Source organism: Dasypus novemcinctus, chromosome 26 (genome assembly GCF_030445035.2).
Source record: "Dasypus novemcinctus isolate mDasNov1 chromosome 26, mDasNov1.1.hap2, whole genome shotgun sequence".
Classification (NCBI taxonomy): Eukaryota; Metazoa; Chordata; class Mammalia; order Cingulata; family Dasypodidae; genus Dasypus; species Dasypus novemcinctus.
Window position 1 is genome coordinate 9,457,221 of NC_080698.1, and position 15,210 is coordinate 9,472,430.

Here is a 15,210-nt window from a genome sequence, read left to right on the forward strand (position 1 = left end):
GATTGGGCGGGGCCTCGGCTGAGCGGGTGGCGCGCTCGGACGTACGTCATTCTTCTGCGTCCGCCGAGGGGCAGTTGATTGGCCCGTGGGCTCGAGAGCGGGGTCCCGGCATCTGAGGCGAGGGGCGGCGCGCGGGCGGTTGGTCCCGGCTTCGCACCTCGCTGTGACCAGGCCGGGCTCGCGGCCTTGGAGCTTCGGAGTCACCGGGAGGCATGGCGGGGACCCCAGCGCCGGGCAGCCGGAGGCGGAGCGGGGTCCTGGCGCCTTGCCATGGCCCGCCGCCAATAGTCGGACATCCCCCGAGCAAACGGGCCCGGGGCTTTCCCGCGGCCGCGGTGCCTGACCCCGAAGACCCGTTCGGCGCGCACGGGGACTTCACCGCCGACGACTTAGAGGAGCTCGACACCCTCGCATCACAGGCTCTGAGCCAGTGCCCTGCCGCAGCCCGGGACGCGTCGGGTGAGTGCGCCGCGGGGGGTGGTGCAGGCCCTTCGGGTCCCCTGCCAGACGTGGCATCCGGACCTCAATACTAGCGCTCCCTCAGTTTCTCGTACCCACCCTGTCCTTCACCTTTTTAAGATAGAGAAGCATCCCGATTTAAGTGTTCGGAAAGATTCTTTTTGTTTGGAGAAGAAATGGATCAGGGCCATCAAACGACCGATTTGAAATATAGAAAATTATACTTCTGTATTTTTATATCTACACAAAATAAAAATACTGGATTACTAAAATGTAAATATATTACTGTATTTTTTTACTGCAGTTTCTAAAATTTGGGGCACTTGGTTCTTTGGTTCTAAACAGAGTATCCTTGGAACATGGTTTCCACCACCCCAGAACTATCACCAGCTTTCCTGTATTTGTTCCCCTCTGCAGCTCCTTTCACAGCCTTTTATGAGTTTATCCTGTTCATAGGCTGGAAAGTACCTTTATAATGCTTAATAGGTCTTTCTGTAATTGACTTTCAAGAGTGATTCTTTTCAGCACTGTCTGGCAAAAGTGGAGAAAGTGGGGTCCTGACATGTTTATAGGAACTGTTTTTACAGGTATATATAAGGTCCCCAGAATAGATGGGATGTCAAAAAATAAAAATCCTGCAGGAAAAAGCAGAGAAAGTGTTCCAGTTAAAGATAATTTTGAATTAGAAGTACTTCAGACACAATACAAAGAACTTAAAGAAAAGGTGAGTGACTTGATTTGTGTTTTTGTAGTTCATTCATTCATTTATCCATGTGTTATAAAGCATTGCACAATAAAAGATTTAAAGCAAGCATCTAGGTCATCAGCTGGGGGATGAAATGGGGGAAGGCTGTGTAAAGTCAGAAAATTTAGGCCAAAACTAAACCCTGAGATTTCTAACAGTCAAGGCATGAAAGATCCAAAAAGAGATACAGACTCTTTGTTACAACACCGAGATGAATTTATAGCATATATCTTTATATGAGGAACACAGCATCATAATTGGTTGCTGTTTTTATTAGCAGTTTGCAAGACAGAAGACATCCTTTATATGACTGTTTTCTATAGTTCCCTAGGAAAACTAGGAATATAATAGGAAATTTTAGTTATGTGAAATGTGTAGCCCAGTGTGTTTAATGCCTGTTGGAGCCTAGAGATCTGCATGTGCTAGTGATAACTGTGTCCCCAGACTCTCCTGCTGAATATCAGCTGTCCCACGAGCAAGTCTAGCATGCTGTGGTGGAGTTGGGTTGTCATGGATATATCCTGATCACTCATTTAGTCTGTGGGACATGTCGTGTACATTCTTGGTCTCTCCAGCTATATATTAAACCAATACTTTAAAGCAAGTACATATATAATTTTCCCTTACATACATTTCACAAGATTGCTTTGGGATTTACAGCTGAAGTCAATGGAAGAAGAAGTCCTCATTAAAAATGGAGAAATTAAAATTTTGCGGGACTCACTGTATCAGACAGAATCCATTTTAGAGGAACAGAAAAGATCATATTTCCTTCTTGAGCAAGAGAAAAGTCAAGCACTCAGTGACAAAGAAAGGGAATTCTTCAAAAAGGTGACTCAGAGCATTTGTTTTGCATGTTATATACACCAGCTTTGCCTGCTTCTTCAATTCCTTTAGAGGCAATGACCAAAGTTGCCTATAAATCTTCCAGTGAGATTTCAACTGTTGTTTGTCTAATATACTTTCCTGCTATCAGCTACTTTCTTCCAGGTTCTTCATGTAGTCTGCTTTGCTGTGACAGTTGGTCTTGGCAGGAATAAATCACTAGTTTAGGATTTTCAGGAACAGGCTTAAATTGGGCTCTTTTGGTAGATCAGAAAATTAACTGACGTGGGCCAAAGAGGGATGTATTGGTTTCCATAACTAAGTCTGGGAAAAGCAGAGGTATGGAGGAGTCTCAAATGACTCAAAACATTGCCAGGACTCTGGATTCTCTTGCTTCATCCTTATGATAAGGAATGTGGACTCATATTTCATAGCTCCAGAGCAGAGTTAAGACTTGGGACTCCCTTATCTCAAGTTTTAAAATTTTGGAGATGGCTCTGAGTGATCAACTTGAGTCAGATGCCTATTCCTGGACCAGTCACTATACCCAAACAAATGGCAGCTCTAATTCACATAATCAGAGGTAAGGAAAGGATTGTTTCTTGGCGGGGGGGCGAGGGGGGATTGGCGACGCTGTTCTGGGAAGAAAAACAGTAGATGCCTAGTACCTACTATTACTTTCCTTCAACATGTCCCAGTGCTTCAATCTCAAGTATACAGGGTCTCAGTCTGCCATTACTTCATTAAGCAAACTTAAACTTTAAATTAGCACTTACCTGTGCCTGGCACAAACAGCAGTACTTGACTTTCCGTATAAGTGATGAAGAGTGAGAGATTTGTATTCAGTCAAACTGGAGTTTGAGTCCAATTTTCCAATTTTCATTACATGAAACGGTGACCTCAGGCTAATGACTTAAGCTCTGTGTCTTATTTCCCTTATCCCTTCCAGGGAAATGACCAACAGGATTGTTGTGAAAATTAAACACTCCTGCACTTAGCTGTATCTGGTACCATGCCTGGCACAGAGTGTGCTCGGTGAATGACAGGGTTTTGGTAAAATTATTCCAAATACGCTACCCATACTTGCAAGAAGACCTGGAGTTGTGTAATACTATGTTTACTAAAAAGTCAACATGTTCCTGCTGAGATAGGACACTTCACCAAGCTCTATGCTGGGCATTTTACATACGTTATTTATTTATTTATTTATTTATTTTTTAGGTATTGGGACCAGGGATTGAATCCGGGACCTTGGGACCTCTTATGTGGGAAGCCAGTGCTCAACCACTCAACCACATCAGCTCCCCTGAGCTGGTTTTTTGTTTGTTTTTTGTTTTTGCTTGTTTTATTTATTTATTTTTTTCCCCAGGATTCACCAGAACCAAACCTGGGGCCTCCCCTGTGGGAGGTGGGGGCTCAACCACTTGAGCCACATCTGCTCCCTATTCTTATTTAAGTCCCCCAACTGTGATGAATACCATTACTATCTTTATGTTACAAATAAGCTTAAGGTTTGACAGGCTGAGTAAATGGCAGAGCTGGTATTTGAAAGTCACAAATTACCCTTCCACAGTTTGGGTCAAAATATCTTTCTAAAGCACGTATTTGTCAGCCAATAGGGTGCTGATGCAAATACCAGAAAATCTGTTAGCTTTTATAAAGGGTATTTATTTGGGGTAAAAGCTTACAGTTACAAGACTCTAAAGAGTACAGCTCAAGGCTGCTTTCTTACCAAAATCTGTTGCCAAGTGCTGAAGCGAGATGGCAGGCGATCTCTGCCTGGTCTCTCCTTCCTTTTTCCTCTTAAGACTCCGTGGGCCCTGCTTCCGGCCTTAGCTGTCGGCTGGCGTAGGGCTTGGCTCTCTCCCAGGGCTTTTAGCTCCTGGAGGCTTCTCCTTTCTGACCCATGGCAGAACCGAAATGACCACATTCTTTCCTATTCTGTGTTTATGGAGCTCTCTCTCTCTCTTCCTGTGTCTTCTGTGTGTCTTCTTGAGTGAGTGTCTGTTTCTAGAGGTGGGGACTCAACCCTGAGTTACACCCTACTGATGTGGTTGAATCAAAGCCCTAATCTTAAAATAATTTAATCAAAGGCATCTCAGCTGAATCTAATACAAGCAAAGGGGATCACACCCAGAGGAACAGACCAGTTTACAAACATAATCCTTTTTTTTTTTTAATTCATAATATCAAACTGCTACAAGCACTATGCTGTCTTTCAAGAAGGCTAAAGTTTTCATTGTTTTTCCTTTACTAGCTTGAGGTTTTGAATAACAGAGGTATTCTTGTATATATGCCATTACAAGTATTCTTTTGCCTTCCAGCTTCAATCACTGCAGTCTGAACTTCACTTTAAAGATGCAGAGATGAATGAATTAAGGACAAAGCTTCAGACCAGTGAACGAGCAAATAAACTGCCTGCTCCCTCCATTTCCCACCTCAGGTAACAGGAGTGAGAGAGGGAGAGTTCACTTTTATATTGTTAAGTGAAAGTCTAAATAACAATGTAGGGCAGTCCTGACTGAAGGCCATTTAGATTCTGCCACCTGGACAGATCCTCTTTCCTGAAGGGCTCAAAGCCCATCTGCATAAGGATTGAATGGTTTGGGGCATCACAGAAGAAAAGTCTAGCTCTTCAAAAATGCTTCCTCAGTATAGGACTTTATAAACACAGATCCTTGGGATTAGATTTATTTGAGCTACACTAGAAAAAAAAAATGTAAAGATGTTCGCTAACCTTTGGGAGTAGACGGGTCTTTGTTTTTAGGTAATTTGTTTAAAATAGCTATTTTTGCCCCAAACACGGGTCTATTTCAATCCCAGCTACTTGGAATGTTTCTGTGTTTGCCACCCTTGAACCTTGGTCCAACAGCCTCTGCCTTGGTTGTCAAATGCGGCCAACTTGTTAATGTTCTGTGTCCTTCCCTCTATGGTCAACTTACCAGAGAAGTCTGGCTCACTGTCAATATCAGCCTTGAAATTTGAACAGTATTGGTCAAGGCATCTTTTTCTGGTATTGAACATTCTGCTGCCACTCGGTTGCTCATCATGGGCAAAGCATGAAATTGAACTTCTAAAACATGAGAACCAAAGGGGTCCACCCTCACCTCTTCACACGTCACTAACAGAAGGACATCACCATGTCCAACAAGCTTGTGTGCATCATTGGAGACCATAAATTAGAGGGTTAAGACCGCTTCTCTATTATAAAGACACTGGCACTGAGGAACATGCTCAGTTTGCAAGTTGCAAGACACAACAGACTTTCTAGTAGTCCCTCTTTCTACTCAAAATCTTTGAATTTAGTCCCTGATTATTAAAAAAAAGAGGTGGTTCCACATTGAAACAATGTTTAGGAGAAATTGGAAAAAGCAAAGTAGGAATTATGGCCAGTATCTTGGGGTAATTAAAAGAATATGGAAATAAATTACTTTTTCAGCAGTTTGGATTAAAATGTCTTGACTTTTGCACTGCTATCAAAGAACAGATATATAAAAGATAAAACCTTTGGTCAAAACACCCAGACGTGAAAAAGTTTAAAGCTTGTTAGAAGTTTTGTAACCAGGTATTTTAAGTAGTTTTAGAAGAATCATTACTTTGCTTTCATAGTTAACTTTTTTCAGTCCTAGGAAAAGCCCTTCTATGATTATAAAGCCAGAAGCATGCTCTCCACAATTTGGAAAAACATCTTTCCCTACAAAGGAGTCTTTTAGTGCTAATATGTCCCTTCTCCATCCCTGCCAGACAGAACCAAGGCATAAATCTCTGGTAGGCAGAGAGGGTAAGTGAGTATATTAGTTATCTATTACTATATAACAGATTGCCCAAACTTGGGGCTTAAAATGACAATAGTCATTATCATCTGGTTTCTATGGGTCAGCAGTTCTGAAAGGGCATGGTGGGGAGGTCTTATCTCTGCTGAGACTGAAGGATTTGTTTCCAAAGTGGCTGGCTCACATGACTGGCAGCATGGTTACTCTCCACCCATGGGCCTTTCCACAAGGCCACTTGAGTGCCCTCATGATAAGGCGGATGGCTTCCTCTAGAGCAAGCCAACGCAGAGAGCACACCAGGCAGAAGCTGTCCTTTTCCTAGCTTAGTCTTGGGAGTCACACAGCATCACTTCTGCCCCATTCTTTTCATTAGAAGTGAGCCAGTGAATCTGGCCCACATGGGGAAGAAAAATAGGCTTCCCCTTTTGAAGGGAGGCATGACAAATAAATATGAGGGCATATTTTAAAGCCACCACAGTCAGCATCCGTTGACCGTGCTGGAAGCACAGCTGGTATGAGGACCTGTGTTCCTTTCATAGGCCAGCCTTGAGTTTGTACAGTTGAGTCTAGCCTGATGGGATGCTGCCGCTTTCTAAAAAGAGGCAGTTGAGCATTCATTCTGAGACTACTATGCCAGTTTATCTTATGTTTCAAATACATTGCCTCTCCCCATCATCATCCTTTCCAAATCATTGGCCATTATACCACCTCTGAAAAACTGCAGTCCACTTACGTTTTTGACCGCTGGCAATTGAAGAAGTAGTGTAGGGTAGTATTCTGATCAGATGGTGGAGACCAACAGCTTGGACTTGAATTCCAGACACATCATTTACTGGCTTTTGTCACCAGGCAGTTCCTTTAACCTCTGTGCCTCAGTTTCCCTCTCTGTAAAACAGGGCTTATGAGAACACCTCATAGGGTTGCTACGAGGAGCAAATGAGCAAATATGTTTAATGTACTTCATAACTCTTCTGGCACATATTAAGCACTGTATTCATGTCAGTAGTTACTGTTTATCTGACTGCATCATTTTGAAGTGGGGCAAATTTTCTTTGCCCTTCCTTGTGCGAGTCTCTGTTTTTCATGAAAAAGGCATAAGATGCAAGGGTTCTGGAGCTCCTAGGCTCTTGTCTTGGTCCAAGATTGAAGAAGTAGAAGTTTGACTTTTAAACTTATAACATGTAAGAATTTCTAATATCCCTGCGCTTTTGTGCTCAAGATTTGATTCACATTTTATCTAGTTTCAGAGAATAAGACCCACGGTCTGGGAGGAGAACCCATAAGAAAAGAAGAGGCCCAGAAAACTCTTGTTAACATCTGGATGCAGAGATCAAACACTCAAGGTACCAGAATCCCTGCTGCCTGCAGGGGGCTTGCCTGGCTCCAGTAATCCTCTATGATGGCACTACTTAGAGAACTGTCTGGGGCTCTGAAAACTAGTGCTCCAGGCAGTCCTTCAGAAAGTCAAGGGAATAGGAAACTGTGACTTAATCAGACAACTTTATAAAATGGAAAGGGCCAAGAGCGGGAGTGTCCCAGAGCCTTCTGTACCCACAGGTGATGCAGTGGGTCCTTGACTTAGAAGGCATTTGGCATCCAAGGAACCCTCAGCTTTACTTTCTGAGGCCCTAGAAAAAGCCTCCCATGCCAGAATCTTCTAGAGTGACCTTGTCTTCTGCAGGTTCCGTTTTGATAAACCTGCTTCTGAAGCAGCCTTTGATCCCAGGGTCATCCCTAGGACTGTGCCACCTCCTGAGCAGTTGCTCAGAGGCTCCTACTGGCACCCTCTTGCAGCCACCAGGGTTTGGCAGGTAAGTGTAAGTCTCCGAAAAAGCTCATTTGGGAGGGAGTTGCCAGGAAGCAAGCCCCTTTCTGGACTTGGCCAGCTTGGAAGGTCTGTGGGCTGGGCAGGTAGACTAGAGAGAGTTTGGCAGGGAGGTTGTTTGGGATCTTTGACCTTCTTTCCACCCCAAACTTGTCTCTTTTGTGTTTATTGTTAGTACCTTGGCTGGGATTTCAGGCCTCAGGACCACAGGATTTCGTGATGGGTCATTTTCTCTCTCAGCCCTGAGAGAAGCGCAGAACCTGGCATTCACTGGACTGAATTTGGTTGCCAGGAATGAAGGCTCATGTGACCGAGACCCAGCAGAGGGAAGTAGAAGGGCGTTCCCACTCTGCCAGCTTCCAGGAGCCGTGCATCTCCTCCCCCTTGTACAGTTCTTCATTGGCTTACACTGCCAGGCTCTGCAGGATTTGGCAGCAGCCAAGAGAAGTGGACCACCTGGGGACTCACCAACACATTCCTCCTGCGTGAGCTCTGGGGTTGAGGCCAGCCCCGAGGACTCACTTTGCAACCTGGAAGGCTTCTCTGTGGCTTCACTTAGCGTTCTTCAGCACCTGGTGTGCCACAGCGGAGCAGTTGTCTGCCTGTTGCTGTCAGGAGATGGGGCAGATTCTGAAGAAGGAAAGGAAAGCCTAGCTCATGGACATGGTCATGAGGATATGACTTCAGTCCCAGAGCAGGTTGCTGATGACCAAGCCCAGCATCCATTGTTGAAGATGCTTCTTCACCTGTTGGCCTTTTCTTCTGTAGCAACAGGTCACCTTCAAGCCAGTGTCTTGAACCAGTGTCTTAAGGTTTTGGTGAAATTAGCTGAAAATGCTTCCTTTGATTTTTTGCCCAGGTATATAGCAGAGTGGAAATTACGGTTTCTTGTGGGTCTTATTTACGAGGTCTAGCCTGTGACCTTTGTACTTTGCTCACATCCTTGACTTACTTACACTGCTAAGTTCTAAGGCTTGGTTCAGGGAGTACTGAGGTGATGGGAAGTAGGGCCAGGTGTTGGGAGAACCAAGCAAGTTATTTGTTTGGTTTAATTCTCCCTCTGTACAACAGGTAAGCAGAAGGCATATGTAATAAAAGGAGGCTGGTAGCCACTGTGAAGAGGAGTCTGACCCCAGGGACAAAGGCCGAACCAAGAGGCTTTTGAACCTGGGGCATGCATTGGGTGAAGGCAACACAGTCACAGTTAATTTTGGTGGTTTTCCCTAAAGAAGCAGAGGGCGTGGGGAGCGTCTGCAACCCACAAGTGGATCCTCCTGAGAAAGCATAGTCATCGTGTCCACTTCTGGCATGAGCCACGCATTGCTTCCTGCTCCTCTTGAGGTTTGTTGCAAGTGGTGGTGAAATCCTAGGTTGGCATGCCAGGGCCTCAAGCCCGGGAAAAACTGCAGACACCATGCAACCCACCCCCCACTCAGTAATCCAGTCTCCCCAACACTCCACCAAAGTTGGAGTGACTCCACTGGCTGGACATAAATCTTAAGTCTTCTCATCTCTGAGCTCGGTATTCCTGTTCCTTAAAACACTTCTGCATCCTGGTTTCTATCTGAATATATTCTGGTTGGTCTGGTGCATCCTGGAAGTGGTGCTCAGCCTGAATGCAGTGCTGCAGTATAGGGTGGTATAGAACCCCAGGGCCTGGCAGCGGCCAGCTTGTAGCAGCTGATGCTCATTTCATTTTTGTTCAATAAGTCAACTCCAGAAACCATGTTTTTATCAGCTTTTTTGGCAGGTACACCAACTCTCCATTCCTGTTGAGCTTCTCCACGAGGACATTTTCAAAACAGCTATTTAATGGAGGTCAGACACTGACAGAGGCCTCCTGTTCACTAGCACAGGTGACACCCCCATAGCCCTGCATCCTCACCTAGCAGAACCCGGCTCATTGTAAGCACGCAGTATTTGTTGAGTGAACACATGCTAAATTGTAGGGAGCATACCGGGGGTGAGGGTGAGTGTCAGGCCAGGTGTCCGTCTCCTGAGCCATTGCCCTTGGTCACCAGTTCACACCACATCCTACTCCATGGGTCTCTTCTGAATTCCTTCACGCTTTACATGCTTGAGCTGAACTCCACCACCACGCGGCTGCCAGTCCACCTTGGAGTAAAGGCTAGGCGCGGGGGATTGTCAAGGCCCTAAAGCAGTGTGTAATGCACTAACAGGTAACCAGGAAAGCTGCAGCGTCTTCTGTCTGTCAGTATTCCTAAAGGGGATCCTTGCCCACCCAGGATTTAAAGCAACCTATCCCCTTTTATCCTCATCTTCCCTGTTTCATCTATTGCAGCCTTAGGAGTACAGGGCTGGGGGTTCTGTGAAAATAGAGCTTACTCCCAACTAACCAGAACAGGTGATTGCTATCTATTTTGTATACTGGAGCTTTACAAAAAATTTCATTTAAAAAGAAAGTTCCAATGCTATCAAAGAGTAAGTTGGAAACCCCTGTCTAACATGAAGGTGGACTTTTCATGAGATAGTTTCAGGGGCTTTAGTGGACTAGTTGGGTACTACTTCTAATCTTCTAATCTAATCATGAAATCAAGTAACCACCTGGTTAAATTCCAGTTCCCACAAAGTCCCACATTCCCTGGCAATTGGAGAACATTTAGCATGGGTGCTGTGCAGGGTTTGCTCTAAAATGAGTTCACCCAAAATAGAATGGCCTTGATTTCCAACAACATATTAAGGAATATTTATGGTAAAATACTGCAAGTGCTTGACAGGGACAAAGATGGCCAGATCAAGGCTTGTTTTAGGAACGCCATTCTCCTGCCCACCAAGCTAGTCCTGCCGCATGTTCCCCCAGGCTCAGGGCTGTGCAAACAGCAGTGCTTGGGTTGGATCTTGGTTCCTTTATGGTAAACGTCATCCCTTTGCCCCTGGGACCTGGGGAAGAGTGTGCCCAGGACCATCACAGGCACCTTCTCACACTTGGTACCAGAGGAGCCCAGAGTTTCCTGGCAAGTGGGGAAATTGGTCTTCCTTGCTCTGCGAGGGCCCTCATCACATCTAGCCATAGCCCAGTCCACATTTGTCACTTCAGGAGCCCTGTTCAGTCTTTGATGAAGTGCCCAGAACATCTTTCTCCCACCAAATTAGGACCCACACCTGGATTTGGGATCAAATAGCAGGAAAGAGCCTAGGAGCTGGGTGGAGGCCAGGCCTTGTGGGTCTAGGGAGCCAGCTCCTACTTCCTGAGTGATGGTGTGTCAGGTGAGGGCCTGTCACCCCTAAGTCACAGCTATCCTACAGTGAAGGCTAATACCCATGTTGTCACGAGGAAACAAGTTTCATAGCAAGTATGCAGTAGTCAACATTTAAAACCAATTCTAGATGAATGGAGTCTCCTGATTCCCCATTGCTGCTAGTGAAAAGTGAGATGGAATTAGAATTAAGGTTGAGGCATGTCACATCTTTGTGAACCCTTGTCTTTTCAGGTTCCAGTGTGTGTTCCAGGTGCTACCGCAGTGCCTCAGCCCAGAGGCCCCCCTGCCCAGTGTGCTGCTGACCGTTGAGCTCCTCTCCCTCCTCGTGGACCATGAGAAGCTCACTCCTCACCTCTGTTCCCACTCGGGTAAAGTGGGGTGGTGGGTGAACATCTGCACTGCTGCAGATTGGAGGGAAGGGCTGTGCAGGGTCAGGGGCCTCCAGGAAACTTCTGTAGCTCATGCCCCGAGCTCTGGACGAGCAGGGGAGCCCCCGAGTGAGAGGTGGGCATCCTTTTCAGAAGGCTGCCTCCTGCTGCTGCTGTACACGTACATCACATCCAGGCCCGACCGACTGGCCTCAGAGACACAGTGGCTTCAGCTGGAACAAGAGGTACAGTCTCCAGAGACCCTTGCGGGCATTGCTCACCATCCCACCTATACCAGGAGCCCATGGAACCGCCTATGTCTTTCCTTCCCATCCTGGGAAGAGTGGGAGCTTTGGGTAGAGTTTACCAAGTAACTAAGGAGGTGAACTTAGTTTGGGGACCCACACAGGGCATGTCAGGCTGGCCTGGCACTTTGCAGCATTCCTGATGACTGAGCCTAGCCCAGCTTTGGGACCTGGTGACTGTAGCTGGGCCTGGAGGCAGGTGGGTTGTTGCTGATACACAGGTGATCGTTCCAAGTTGGACCCAGAAAGGCCCAGCGATACCTTGGGGCCCCATTTGTGCAGATAAGCACTTGGAAAAGCAGCTGGGGCACTTTTAGAAGCCTGAGAAAGCCCTTATAACCAGGGTCTCGTTACCATGGCGCCAGAACACTCTTCTTGTCCTAGGTGGTGTGGCTCCTGGCTAAGCTTGGTGTGCAGAGCCCCTCTTCCCCTGTCACGGGCTCCAACTGCCAGTGCAGCGTGGAAGTGAGTGAGCAGGGGCAGGCAGGGGCTGTCGGGGTGTCCACTCTCTTGGTGCAAGTACCCCGCTGCCCACCACTCAGAACCCTCCTTACGTGGGCGGGTTGGAAATGTGCTGCTCAGCCGAGCAAGCTGGTAGGGTGCAGGAAGCTGTGAGGCCTGACCCACCTGCACCTCCCACCAGGCTGTCCGAGCACTCACGGTGATGCTGCACAGACAGTGGCTGACAGTGCGGAGGGCAGAGGGGGCCCCAAAGAGTGACCAGCAGAAGCGGACAGTGAGGTGCCTGCGGGACATGGTGCTACTGCTGCACAGCCTATCCCAGAGGGACAAGCTCTTCACGGTGCACTGTGTGGAGGTCCTGCATCAGTACGACCAGGTGATGCCAGGGGTCAGCACGCTCATTCGAGGGCTCCCTGACGTGACAGACTGTGAAGGTGAGCAGGAAGGAGGACCTGTCCCCTTCCCAGGACCTTCCCCGCCCCAGGCCTTCAAGGGATTTCCCTTGAAATTCGTGGACAAAGCTTTGGCCTCCTTCAGCAGTCTTCCATCTACCACAGCCATATGACACTGGGGACATTCTCATTGTCTCCCTGCTCTAATTCTCTGACATACTGAGCTGCCAGTTGCTTATATATTTTGTTGAGTTGGCCTGGCAGAGCCACGGTTTTTCCAGAATATCCCTTCCTGAATTGCCTTTGTATCACTTTGCTTGCAGTAGCTGAGGGAGCAAGGCCTGGGCGTGGAAGGGACTGGTTAGTTCCTGCGGGCTTTGGGGGAGGAGAGGTGGGGGCTCCCCCAGCCCCCAGCACCATCAGGCCTTCACCATAGAGCCCTCTTCTTTCTGGTCCAGAGGCAGCCCTGGATGACCTCTGTGCTGCTGAGACAGATGTGGACGACCCTGAGATGGACTGTGGCTGAGGCCCGTGAGCATCGTGCCACATGGTGGCACCAGCACCACCACTTTCCTCACCTCAGCAACTGATTAAAAGCTGTGACAGGCTGTTCCTGCCAAGAACACGCCAGCCTTGGTGTTGTGTTTCCTGAGTCTGTCTGTTGGCCGAGTGGGAGGGATGGAACAGGACCTGGACCCAGGGAAGGCTGGGAGCCTTCCTCCCGGCTGAGCTGAGACCCCGTCCCCATGGTAACTCGTCTGCTTTGAGGAAAGAGCCCTGCCCTGCCTGTGGAATTGCCCTGAGTCATTGTTTTGGGCTGGGGCCATGGGAAGAAACCATTATGTGGCAGGGAAGGAGGTGGCCTTCAGCCCAGGCCTAAACCAGGGAGGCCTGGGAAAGTGGGGCTGAGAGAGGTGGACACAAAAGGGCCACGGCAGGGGCTCCAGGCAGTGCTGGAGTTGTGGGGCTGCCTCCCCGACAGCCTGCGTGCCGCCCGTTTCAGTTGGTGCCAGCCGGCAGCCCACAGCGGTGGCTCTGCTTAGGCCTTAGGGGTGCCATGGTGGGGAGGCGGGGAGGGGTGGGGCTTGTCAACACAGGCAGACTAAGGGAAGAGCGGGGCGGGCTGGGGCAGGCGGAGGCTGAGTTTCACTTCCTGCCGCTGCTGGCCCTCAGTGAGAACTAGCCTGAACGCGCTGGAGTGACTGCTGCCTGCCTGCTGCTCGGTGAGTGCAGACCCCCAAGGGCATGGGACAGGGTGGGCGGCCCCTGGGGGAGGAGGCCCCCTCCATGTGAGGAAGAAAGAACTAGTCTTCCCCTAAACTGTTGGTGAGCATGTGCTCTCCTGTTGAGACCCCCCCCCACCCTCTCACTAGCTTCCTCCCCCTCTTGGACTCCTCTACTGGGGCACTCAAGGAGCCCACCCCTGCCCCGCTCTACCCCAGGCTCCTCCCCAGGTGCAGCGGCAGGTACTCACCCCAGCATGGGCTCGCAGGCCCCACCCCCGGGTCCCATGCAGACCCTCATCTTCTTGGACCTGGAAGCAACTGGCCTGCCCTTCTCTCAGCCCAAGGTCACGGAGCTGTGCCTGGTGGCCATCCACAGATGTGCCCTGGAGAGCCCAGCTACTCCCCAGGGGCCACCCCCTCCGGTGCCCCCGCTGCCCCGCGTGGTGGACAAGCTCTCCCTCTGTGTGGCTCCTGGAAAGGCCTGCAGCCCCGCGGCCAGCGACATCACAGGCCTGAGCACAGCGGTGCTGGCGGCGCACGGGCGTCAACGCTTTGATGCCGACCTGGCCAGCCTGCTCCGGGCCTTCCTGCAGCGCCAGCCACAGCCCTGGTGCCTTGTGGCACACAACGGTGACCGCTACGACTTCCCCCTGCTCCAGGCAGAGCTGGCTGCACTGGGCCTTGCGAGCGCACTGGATGGCGCCTTCTGTGTGGATAGCATGGTCGCCCTGAAGGCCCTGGAGCGCGCTGGCAGCCCCTCTGAGCACGGCCCCAGGAAGAGCTACAGTCTGGGCAGCATCTACACACGCCTGTACGGGCAGGCCCCACCGGACTCGCACACAGCTGAGGGTGACGTCCTGGCCTTGCTCAGCATCTGTCAGTGGAGGCCACGGGCCCTGCTGCAGTGGATGGACGCTCATGCCAGGCCCTTCAGCACCATCAAACCCATGTATGTGGTCAAAGCCTCTGTGGGGACCAACCCAAGGTCATCTGCTGCCACAGCCCCTGCTGCCCTGGCTCCTGCCAGGGACACCAGTCCCAACGTAGGGGTGGGCAGAAGGCCCAAGGCTGCCCCTCCAGTGAAGGACCCTAGAGCCCCACCCAGAGAGGGGCTGCTGGCTCCACTGGGCCTACTGGCTTTCCTGACCTTGGCAATAGCCACACTGTATGGGCTGTCCCTGGCCACACCTGGGCAGTAGGACAATCTGACTAATAAAGGCCCCTAAGAGCACCACCTGGCCCTGCCTCCTGCCCTCCTTCAACCCTGGGGGAGGAGGGGGGCACAGAGCTGCACGGCTCTGTCTCTGCCTGGCCAGCAGCATGGTCAAAAGTCTGAGCCCAATAAAAGCAGGAACGTGGTCGAAAACAGGCATCCCAGGTGTCGAATGGAAGTGACACGGGGCCTAAAGCCCAATCCCAGCAGCCAAGGCAAGAAAGGGGCTGCAGCTCCAAATGTTTGCGTTTATTATAAAGAAGTACACAGAGCACAGACCCTTTCTCAAAAACACATCAGCAGATTCAAAGCTAAGACATTTCTGGTGAAACAACAGGGTGGGGAACACCGAGGTATTCGTGCCTGGACCAGAGCTGCCACCCAAGGGCACTGTCC

The 15,210-nt window shown here is 49.4% G+C and overlaps 2 protein-coding genes across 7 annotated transcripts; both read left to right on the forward strand.

The window, feature by feature from the left end:
- Positions 1-45: 45 nt before the first annotated feature.
- Positions 46-13,005, forward strand: ATRIP (ATR interacting protein). Of its 4 annotated transcripts, XM_071212044.1 has the most exons (14): positions 46-459; positions 1,047-1,183; positions 1,865-2,035; positions 4,354-4,472; positions 5,653-5,810; positions 7,044-7,145; positions 7,484-7,613; positions 7,803-8,486; positions 11,080-11,216; positions 11,370-11,461; positions 11,906-11,986; positions 12,165-12,417; positions 12,699-12,735; positions 12,834-13,005. In XM_071212044.1, coding segments are annotated over exons 1-14 (2,349 nt in total). In that variant the 5' UTR covers positions 46-212; the 3' UTR covers positions 12,835-13,005. The 4 variants fall into 4 exon arrangements, with proteins under 4 accessions (XP_071068145.1, XP_004452003.2, XP_071068144.1 ...); XM_004451946.5 differs by lacking the exon at positions 12,699-12,735; XM_071212043.1 differs by lacking the exon at positions 12,699-12,735 and having other exon boundaries at positions 11,373-11,461.
- A 30-nt stretch (positions 13,006-13,035) lies between these two features.
- TREX1 (three prime repair exonuclease 1) lies at positions 13,036-14,839 on the forward strand. 3 transcript variants are annotated; one of them, XR_011647520.1, is made up of 3 exons: positions 13,036-13,124; positions 13,549-13,598; positions 13,940-14,070. XR_011647520.1 is itself a non-coding variant. In XM_071212045.1 (3 exons), exon 3 carries the CDS (start codon positions 13,856-13,858, stop codon positions 14,798-14,800), a length of 945 nt encoding a protein of 314 aa, XP_071068146.1. In that variant the 5' UTR covers positions 13,036-13,124; positions 13,549-13,598; positions 13,818-13,855; the 3' UTR covers positions 14,801-14,839. The 3 variants fall into 3 exon arrangements, 2 of the variants coding, with proteins under 2 accessions (XP_071068146.1, XP_004452010.1); XM_071212045.1 differs by having other exon boundaries at positions 13,818-14,839; XM_004451953.5 differs by having other exon boundaries at positions 13,830-14,839.
- The last annotated feature ends 371 nt before the right edge of the window (positions 14,840-15,210 follow it).

Coding starts and splice junctions, on each gene's coding strand:
- ATRIP (XM_004451946.5), top strand. CDS start 213: ATGGCGGGGACCCCAGCGCCGGGCAGCCGGAGGCGGAGCGGGGTCCTG. Junction 460..1,046: donor CGCAGCCCGGGACGCGTCGG/GTGAGTGCGCCG, acceptor CTGTTTTTACAG/GTATATATAAGGTCCCCAGA. Junction 11,462..11,905: donor GGCTTCAGCTGGAACAAGAG/GTACAGTCTCCA, acceptor TTCTTGTCCTAG/GTGGTGTGGCTCCTGGCTAA.
- TREX1 (XM_071212045.1), top strand. CDS start 13,856: ATGGGCTCGCAGGCCCCACCCCCGGGTCCCATGCAGACCCTCATCTTC.